Source organism: Erpetoichthys calabaricus, chromosome 4, assembly GCF_900747795.2.
Source record: "Erpetoichthys calabaricus chromosome 4, fErpCal1.3, whole genome shotgun sequence".
Lineage (NCBI taxonomy): Eukaryota > Metazoa > Chordata > Cladistia > Polypteriformes > Polypteridae > Erpetoichthys > Erpetoichthys calabaricus.
Window position 1 is genome coordinate 37570218 of NC_041397.2, and position 11036 is coordinate 37581253.

The 11036-nt window shown below is 36.3% G+C and overlaps 1 protein-coding gene across 1 annotated transcript in view; it reads right to left on the reverse strand.

Moving 5' to 3' along the window:
• The window catches only part of LOC114650991 (olfactory receptor 6N1-like), a 93308-nt gene extending 82576 nt beyond the window's left edge, over nt 1–10732 (reverse strand). The window contains exons 1-2 of the mRNA XM_028800946.2: nt 10573–10732; nt 9424–10239 (exon numbers count right to left, since the gene is read on the reverse strand). Of these exons, the coding sequence (XP_028656779.2) occupies nt 9424–10207 (784 nt within the window). The 5' untranslated portion in view covers nt 10208–10239; nt 10573–10732. The remainder of the gene's footprint in view (nt 1–9423; nt 10240–10572) is intronic.
• Nucleotides 10733–11036: the final 304 nt, after the last annotated feature.

Sequence of the window (11036 nt, forward strand, 5' to 3'; positions counted from 1 at the left end):
ATAATTGCACTCGCAGCTTAGCGAGGGGATGTGGCGGTTGTGTGGCTGCAGCAGTTCTCAGGGCAATCTGCGATTTGGCCGTTTCTCACCTAAGTGCACAGGTGAGAGACTGCCCGCATCCGTGATTGTTCCTGGGACTGCTAATTTGCCGCAGCTGCTATGCCCTCTCAATATATAGAAGCACAAGTCGGCTAGAAATGTAAGAAAAATGAAAGAAAGAAGAGAACAGGATGTAGCAAGAAGACAGGAAGCAGGTGGAGAGAGCCGGTGTGAGAAAGGAGAGACAGCGAGCGAGCAAGCAGGTAGCTGGGAGGAGAGCCCACGAGGGGAGTGTTTGGCCAACACTCAGTGGGGCTGAAGGAAGCGGTCGCTCCAGCTGAGCGATTAAGTAGCTAGAGTGACCAGTAGAGGCGACGACTAACCATTGACAGGAGCGGGAGTTGAGGAGGCTTTGGGCTGGTTTAGCCCCAGCATGAGCGCCTTGGCCGCTGGGGAAATAACCAAAGTCTCGGTCCGGTTTGGAGCCCAATGTAGCCAAGGATCGGAGGGCTACCGGACCACAGTGACAGGCAGCTGCAGGTAAAGGATTGCTTCCTGTGATATTTTAATCTCGTTTTTTTTAGAAGATTTTTCTATTTATTTTAAACCTCCACGTGTCACTTTCGTTTTATTACTTATTTGAAGACTTTGAATCACTGCACTTATTTATTTGAACATTGTTGTTGGATTTTAAATAAAAGTACTTGACACTTTTATACTCTATCCCCTTGCTATGTTGTTGCCTCACTTCTAAGCTCATTGGTAACATTACCGATGGTGTAGGGTTCAAGGGCTCCCGGACCAGATGATGGGAGCAAGGAGCCGAACCCGCATCGTCACAATGCACCAAAGGATTGTCTTCCTGGCATACCTAATGTATATGGTATCACCCTGAGAAGAGAGGGAGTGCTGTTGCTAATAGTCTTATATCTTGTTTCCTTCACAGCTTTTGAGAAACTGCCCCTTGAGGGTAAAGGAGCCAAAGAAGCCCAGAAGGTGGCTCTTGATTTGGACCATACCACCCTGGACAGACAGTCTTCGAGAACACCACAAGAGCAATTTAGAAGGCAACTAGCCTATCATTATAACGCCATTGAGCATGTGGTTTGAAATTTTTCTTTTTTGTCCAAAGTAAATGGAGTTTTGCCCATTTGGCTCCCCAATTATTCCTGGACTCACCCCACTACTATATATATCCAAAACAGTAAGGAAAAATTTGATAAATATGAAAATGTAACATAACATAACATTCTTGAACTTGCTTACGCTTTTTCAGAGTTGTTGTGGAGTTTAGCCTGAACAGGATACTAGTCCATCATAGAATGTAAAAATGTGTGAAAAAATATATATGTTACAAAATGTATTTTTCCAATTCATTGATTTGAGATTTTTGTATCCTTAATCACATTTCTGGCTCCTGGAAATTTGTCTAATAAAATGAAAATATTTACATTTGCAAAATAATTGTTCTCAGAGTAATGACAAAAGTCTCAAAGCTGGGTGCTCTGCTTTCATCTCCACTATATACTGTGGTAAAGGTTACCACAAGCTTTGACACACAATTACAGATAAACTGCAGTACACATTTTTCTGGAGTTATTTTTGTGAATTAGGGCGGGATTACAGTCAGTACATAAAAAAACATGATATTTTACTTTTTAGCTCTGTAATACATGCACTCAAGTGTGTCCATTGAAAACCAGATTTTAAAGTAATTCAATGCAGTAAAGTTCACCGAAGTTACTTGATTAAATGATTTCTAAAACAGCATTTATGGTATTGAAGACATAATCTTATTTGAATTGAAACAGTTTCTTTCAAGTATTTTGGTGTTTACTCTTCTGTTGTTTGGGCTGTCATTTTCTTCTTGTATTTTTACCTACAAATGGATACGTGCCCTTCTGTGACCCAAAGAATAAACTGAGCTGGATTATTATATACAGTATATCAGTACTGACTTTGTTGTCCGCATATTTGCATTGGCTGTGACAAGGATGGACAAGATTAGAAATGAATATGTTAGAGGGTCAGCTCAGGTTGGAGGGTTGGGAGACAAAGTCAGAGAGGCAAGATTGTGTTGGTATGGACATGTGCAGAGGAAAAATGCTGGGTATATTGGGAGAAGCATGGAGGTGCAAGGTAAGAGGAAAACAGGAAGGTCTACAAGAAGGTATATGGATGTGGTAAGAGAGGACATGAATTTGGTGGATGTAATGCAGCAAGATGCAGAGGACAGAAAGATATGGAAAAAGATGACCCGCTGTGGCGACTTCTAATGGGAGCAGCTGAAAGAAGAAGAAGAAGAAGATCAGTACTGACTTTGTTTTTTTTTATGTAGTAGTCGTCATTGTTACAAATTGAGTTTCTTTTTTATGTTAGTAGTAGTTAACACTGAGAGTAGCTTTGTTTTATTATTACTTTATTTCTTTCCAATTTTTTGTTTGAATACTTTATTAACTTCATACAGTATTTAAGAGATCATCAGTGTTCAAGTACTGTACATTTCTGTTAAAATTTCTACTGTAAAATCAATATTAGAGGGAGTAGTAGTGTGGGGACCACATTTAAAAATGAGGGTATCAGAAAGCTGAAAACCAGGCCTTTTTTCTGTCCTAGACAGACTGATCTTATACAGACAGCTTACCAATAGATGCATGATGTGAAAGAGGTCAAGACCTTTGATCACAAACCAAATTGAAAAAGGACAGTGTCAATCACATCATGTCTTATTGGTGCCAAATGTTACTTTCCTCAAGATTAATATACTGTATATCTTTTAAGTGAGTAAAAAAGAAGTACACAATGTCACTGGCTTGCCTAAGACAACTGCCTACATCATTTGATCCTGGAAAAGTTACATCTGTCAGCAACAACTTGCCACCAGTTTACCTTCTTTAATTAAATCAATGTCATGATTTCTGTTCTAACTTAAACATTGCACATTCTAGAAGATCAAAATGTGTGGTTTCATTGTGTTCCCTGTGTAGATCTTTTAAGCTCTTGAGATCTGAAATTAGTTTTATAGCTTTTATTCTGCAGGATTATGTTTAATGAGTCTCTATCTTTATTATATCCATCCATTTTCCAACCCGCTGAATCCGAACACAGGGTCACGGGGGTCTGCTGGAGCCAATCCCAGCCAACACACGGCACAAGGCAGGAACCAATCCTGGGCAGGGTGCCAACCCACCGCAGTCTTTATTATATACATTGCTCAAAATAATTAAGGGAACACCTAATCATAACAGTCTAACACCAAGTCAATTAAGCATCGTGTATATCAGTTTGTCCAGTGAGGGAGAATAAGAGATTGTGAATCGACTTCACCTGCTTTGGTGCAAATGAAAGTGACAACAGGTGCACTGCAGAGGCAACAGCAAGGCACCCACCAAAAGGGTAATGATTTTGCATGTTGTGCACACAGAGAATTGCTCCCTCCATATCCTGCCTGAATGATTCTTCTCTAGTTTTGTACTGTGGTAGAGTCCTTTTCAGTACTGATAGCATGAGTATGTAAAATTATACACTTCTGCCATTTAGTCTGCTGAAACATCATGTGAACACCACTATACCTATTTGTGCAAAGCTTTGCAATTATTTCTGATTTAGTCCAAAACAGAATATAAAATAATAAAATTGTATATTGTCTATGCATAAATATCTATAAAAAAAGAAAAACTAAGACAACCTTACTAAAAGTTGCCATTTTCACTAGATTTTTGCACCTTTTAAGAACACAGCATAATATCAATGTGATTTTTACTTCAAAAGATTTAGAAATGATTTCATAACAAAATAGGTGTTTATGTTGACCAGAATAATTATAGAGAATTTTTAAATATGTGTTGAAAAAGAACACTCTTTTTTACATTTGCTGCTCAGTAAGTCTTCCATTGATCATATCACTGTCCATGAGTGTCCCTAAGTGAACCAACAGAAAATGGCACATCTCCATGCCTACAGAAAAGATGCAAAACATGTGCCCACATCTATGATACAGACCGTATAGTTATACCACACTGCCGACTTGAACATCACATCAAGGGATCATTTTCCTGCAGATCATCTAATGTAGTCTACCTAATTTTCTGCATGAAATGTCCTGACACTGCACTCTACGTGGGAGAAACTGGACAAACACTCCGCGAGAGAATGAATTTACACAGGTTCCACATTAAACATGGGAACACAGATGTTCCTGTGGCGTCCCACTTCAACAGCCATGGACACTGTGAGAAGGACTTTAAAGTCACAGTGCTTATGGGCAACTTCAAAACACAGCAAGAGAGAAAAGAATGGGAAGTTAAACTCATGCTAAAATTTAATACTTTACAACATGGATTGAATGTACTGAAAAGCCAAGCAAAATGACACTTTTTATTGGCTTACTAAAAAGATTACAATATGCAAGCTTTCGAGGCAACTCAGGCCCCTTCTTCAGGCAAGATGTAATCATGGATTGAACATGGATTGAATAAAGACAAGAGTTTTATGGCCAGATATGAGGATTGTTTACATCTCTCAGAATGACAGACAACCTGTCTACAGACCCACATTGTTTTCAAAAAACTCATTACAAACTTCAAAAGACTTTGTTGGACAGTTATCTTATCCAGAGATTTTGACCATACATTGTTCTTTTCTCTCCTGTTAAATTAACCCTAGCCTGAATGAATGTATTAATTTTTTACATTTAAAATTTCTCATTTAAATATCTACCAATGTTGTTTCTTGTCCTAGAGTGTGTATATAAACATAGGGATGTCCAGTTTCTGTATTACATCTTGCCTGAAGAAGGGGCCTGAGTTGCCTCGAAAGCTTGCATATTGTAATCTTTTTAGTTAGCCAATAAAAGGTGTCATTTTGCTTGGCTTTTCTCTACATTGATCATATCAAAAATCCATGCGATCTTTTCTGAATGCTTATTTTTATGGTGAACAAAAAATGTTCGATTTAGTTGTTCTGTAGGGCAAATAATAAATGAGCAAAAAACCTTTCTGTGTAATCCCATGACTGAGTTGAAGTAACAAATCTTTTGAGATGGGGAGGGTGTGGGGGTGGACATTTCATGCAGGTATGACACAATTATTTCCACTGTTCTATGAATTGTTCTTTGCTGCAGAATTACTTCTGCTTCTCCAGATCCTACACAAAATTTCACAGTAAAATTTCTTATCTTAAAAAAGAGCCTAATTACCTCAGAAGAAATAAATTCTGAATAATGCTGAAAAGTAGCACGTCTTTCTGTGGTAATGAGGCAGTCATAAGTACCAAATCCGGTTTTTATTTATTTTATTTTATCACTCTTCCAGGCGAAGCCAGGTGGAGCAGCCAGTTGGTTATAAACATCACAATGCTCCAGTAAAGCCAACAGCTCAACATTCCTGAACCATGCACTCTCTGTGTGAAGTCTGAGTGAATTAGTCAAAAAAATGGGTGAATATGGATCTGTGTTTCTGAACAACTGAGTGTACCCTGTGATGGACTTGTCTCCTGTCTACAGCTGGTTCCCATTATGATTCCGAATGATGTCTATGTAAGTACTGGTTCCTTGCAAACTTAGTGAGTGTTACAACATGAATAGACTGTTAAACACAAGGCATATGCATATTTCTATACAGAAATTAGACTATATTAGCTAAGATAAAATAAACTTTATTAATGACAAATGGAAATTTAGGTTTATACTGTACAGCAGCAGAAACAAAACAAAAATAAAACAATACAAATTCAAATCTGATTAGTTTTTTTTTGCTGCTATGACACTTTTCAAAGGTGTACTACATTCAAAAAAAAGTAAGACGTAGCTAGATAAAGAGCATATAATACTTCATAAAAATGCATCTTAATTTTGTGTACAGTTTTTTTTAACAATAATACAAAAATACTAACTGATCTAAGTGTTAAACAATTTTTGTACGCATTAACATTAAATAATATACACACACCAATTTTTACAGTGAATCATTTTAACTTCATACGCAAACCATGCAGGGTTTTAGAAAATAATTTCTTTAGTCAGAAAACCTTTACATATTGTTTGTTTATAGATGAGGGAGGGTGTGTGCGACTCTGTCTCATGATTGCCTGACACCCAGTTCTTTAGGTGACTTCTACTTTGCTTCCATTACTCTCATGGTAGGTCATAATGTTAAGTAGAAGGTCAGTCAGTCAGTCATTCTCCAACCCGCTATATCCTAACTACAGGGTCACGGGGGTCTGCTGGAGCCAATTCCAGCCTACACAGGGCGCAAGGCAGGAACAAATCCTCAGGCAGGGTGCCAGCCCACCGCAGGGCACACACACACACCAAGCACACACTAGGGACAATTTAGGATCGCCAATGCACCTAAACTGCATGTCTTTGGACTGTGGGAGGAAACCACAGCACATGGAGGAAATCCACACAGACACGGGGAGAACATGCAAACTCCACGCAGGGAGGACCCAGGAAGCGAACCCGGGTCTCCTTACTGCGAGGCTGCAGCGCTACCACTGTGCCACCATGTCGCCAAAGTAGAAAGTACAGAATTTATTATTTCATTGTTGTTTGTTTCACAGTCATGCACTCAGATACACAGAGCTATTTTAGAGTAAGCAATTAACCTCAACTGCATGCTTTTATAGAGGGAAAACTGGATTACCTGGAGAAAACACGTTAAATAAAACCCAACCTGATACATGATAATGGGCTTAATGGACGGAATAGTCTCTTCTTATTTGTCAAATTTCTTATGTTCTTATAAATGTACAAAAAAAAGTGGGCTAAGGATTTGAATCCAGCAACAGAAACACATATCACTATATCACTTCCTAATCAACCTTGTAACATGCTCAAGCCTGATTTTACAGTGTAACAAGGATCTTACTTTAATGTTTCCAAGTCATTTTCATTAAAAGTTACTTCTATTATAATTCATTCTGGTTAATGCTGCTACAAATTTTGTGTGTGTATGTGTATTCCTTGGGTTTGATAACTTTATAGTAGAGTACAGTTAATAGCACTTAATTCATATGCCTAATATCTTTCTTATACAATCTTTTCATTCAAATTAATGACTAGTGTCCTCAGCAAATGCACATACAAAATAAATGTGCAGCCATATTTTACATTATGTAATACAGTATTAAGTCACCCCAGCCTACACAGAATGATTAAACAAAGGTGTAATTTAAACATGTTAATACTTAATCAGTATTAATTTAAAGAGTTAGCATTTAAACTGCTGCAGTTGGATTACACACCAGGTGTTACCTGAATTATCTTTCTTTTAATGCAGAATTGAGAATTTAAAAGCACTAGAAAGCTATTTTCACAATGTGATATTTACAGTGGTGGGCGGCACGGTGGCATAGTGGGTAGCGCTGCTGCCTCGCAGTTGGGAGACCTGGGGACCTGGGTTCACTTCCCGGGTCCTCCCTGCGTGGAGTTTGCATGTTCTCCCCGTGTCTGCATGGGCTTCCTCCGGGCGCTCCGGTTTCCTCCCGCAGTCCAAAGACATGCAGGTTAGGTGGATTGGCGATTCTAAATTGGCCCTAGTGTGTGCTTGGTGTGTGGGTGTGTTTGTGTGTGTCCTGCAGTGGTTTGGCACCCTGCCCGGGATTGGTTCGTGCCCTGTGTTGGCTGGGACTGGCTCCAGCAGACCCCCGTGACCCTGTGTTCGGATTCAGTGGGTAGGAAAATGGATGGATGGATGGATATTTACAGTGTTACAATATTTAATGCTGATTAGTGTACATTTAGGCAATGTAACAAAAAAAACTCTTTTGTCAAATGTAAAAACATTTGACTATTAGAGAATGTCAAAACCAGAGAAACTGTTCGCCTTGTTTTTCTCATGGTGCCAAGGACTGCTCTATGTAGACTGTCCTAAAGATGTATGAATTAGGTTAAAAAGGGGATCTAAAGTGTAGTGCAAGTGTGTAAACATTTCACCCCTTCCATTGTTGATTCTTAACTTACTTAACCTTACTTGACCTGATGCTTCCGTTATGAACAATAATTGGATTAAATGGGTTTAGGGTATGGATGGATAGATATACAAGGGATGTTCAAAAAGTTTCTGCACTTTTTTAACTCGATTTATTAAGAATTTCAAAAACAAATGACATCACTTTTCTACATAGTCACCTTCATTTGCGATGCAATTGTCCCAGCGTCGTACCAACTTTTTAATACCCCATTACTACTCCTCCCACCTTCACCATTTCCAACAAAAATATATAAGTGTGGAAACTTTTTGAACGTCCCTTGTACAAATGTTCCCAGCCTCATTAAGTTTATATACTTTGTCTTCCGTACTTCAGTGTATTAAGAGAAATATGGGCAATTAAAAATTCAACATAAATATTTTTATTGACAATAATGCAGTTTTTAAATTTAAACTAAAAATGTAACAAGCAGGAACATAATTTCTTTACATGCATTAAGTTTCAGAGAAAAAAAACCTGATACAGTATTACACACATTTTATTATAAGTGAAAGCTGAACCACCTTCCTTAATGTAATGACCCCTCCATATTTTTTCTATTTTACTTTCAGATTTTGAAAACATAGCAGTACTAAGAGATTTAACGTTTTAACATTATTTGATTGTTGTGTATTTTCTTTTGCCTCATTTATTACATATTGGCCTCAATAATATTTGTTAATCAAGAAAAAAAACACATTACTTTTTATATCAACAGTTTAAGCAAAAATTAATGACTTAACAGATACTAACTCTAAAATTACAGACTGAGCACTTTATAACTTTCACTCAAATAACAGGCTGTTTATATAGCAAGTCATCTTATTAAGGCAGACACTTTTTTTGTATATTATTTAAAATTATTACCATTAAAAATCTTATTATCAATAAGTGAGAAGTTAAAAACAAAGCTTAAAGAAATTACATGGTTGCCATCTGTAAAAGTTCACAATTCACAATTTTTGGCTGTTTCTCCCCAGCCTTAAAACAAAAATGAACCGATTGAGTGTGGGATTGTGAATACATTTATCTCTACATCGGGATGTAATTGTAATCGGTTGATTTAGATTTTCTCTCTGTAAATTATAAATATAATAAATGGAAACTGATTAACAAGGATTTTTAGATAACAGTAATAATCATTAGTCAGAGATATTCATAAAGGTAGCTATTATTTATTAGAATTTTAAACAATTTGAAATCATTGATTGTTTAACCACTAACATATTAATGATTTGGTTTTTCTTTTTCTAACCAGCTTTCTGATTTGCTCCATTATTTCATCTGTTTTCAGAGTGTATACAATAGGATTTAGAAGAGGAGGAAGAGTGGCCGATAAAGTTGTGTTAAGTATTCGGACATCTGTGTCTATAAACTGAGTTGACATTACAGTAAGGTAGGTCCCAAGCAAAGGTAAGTAAAATATTGCCACTAAGATTAAGTGAGCAGTGCAGGTTTTAAATGTTTTCCATTTTCCCTCAGCAGATGCAATCTTCATTACAGCAACTATAATACATGCATATGAAAGTATGATAACAATCAAAGGTATAAAAATAAACCCAAAACTAAAACATCCTGATATAATCATATTTGCAGAAATATCATTACATGCCAATATGTACACTGGCCTATAATCACAAAAATAACTATTTATAACTGTGGATTTGCAGAATGACAGATGTGTGATTAAATGAACTCCAACCACTGTAAGCACAAGAGGAATTGCCCAAGAAATTACTATAATTATTATCATCCTAGTGTTTGTGTTGATTGTATGACAGTGTAATGGAAAACATATGGAAATGAAGCGGTCATATGCAAGAACGGCAAGAGTAAATGATTCCATTGCAGAAAAATAGTGTACAAAAAACATCTGTGCTAAACAGGATTCATATGAAATAAATTTTGAATTCATAAGAAATGCATCAACACATTTTGGAATTATTGCTGTGCTGCAACTTATGTCTACAACTGACAAAGTAAATATAGCAATATATTTTGGTGTGTGAAGATTATCTACAAACAAAATAACTGACATAAGAATGACGTTCGAAAGAACAGTGGCAATATACACAAAAAGCAAAAATATAAAATAATAGTGAGTATTTTGCAATGAATTAAATCCTTTAATATAAAAACCAAGTGGTCTCACAAATGTAGCATTTAGGTCAGTTACTCCCGAAACCTGAGAAGCCATGTTGACATCTTGTGGTTGAATAATAAAAAAACCTGTAAACAATAAACCAAATAGAAATGCTTGTTAAATTTCAAAACATAATAAGTCAGAAAAATAAACCTACAATAAAAATAGTTTCTAGCACAGTTGTGGTGATAATATTTTAAACAAACTGAGATATATCAGAAGATGTCACAGGAAAAAAAGGCAATCCATGATTTTGTGAAATTCAGTGTTTAGTTTTCTGTGTTTTATGAAAGTGAAAACTTCTCACTTTATGAACAAATTATCCACACAGTAAATTATAAATGTGCTAAAAATTGGTTGGACAGCAAATATGCAATCAAAGCACTTCAGCTACTGTATAACTGAAAAATGCAACATACCTTATTGAACTCTGTGCATGGGAAATTTCTTTCACACTTCCATCTCCAAACACATTTTCTATCTTTTATTTTAAAGCCTTTAAAGGTCCTCAGTAGAGTTTGAAATCTCACGGGAGTAACACTAAGCACATTAAACATACACATTTCAAACTGTATATCCCGAGGGCTGGAGTTTGAGTAATGCAAGAATAATTACATTGAAATGTTCTGCTAAAAGAGTAACTGTTTTATTTTACATAAAAAAGGAACAATAAAGTGATAGACATACTGTATACGATATTTAAGGAGAGTTCAATTTTAGTATATCTTAAGATTATTTTGTTTATCTTTTGTATAAAGGTTATAAAACAAATTGTGAATTTCCCCTTGGAATTAATAAAGTATCTATCTATCTATCTATCTATCTATCTATCTATCTATCTATCTATCTATCTATCTATCTATCTATCTATCTATCTAAAATG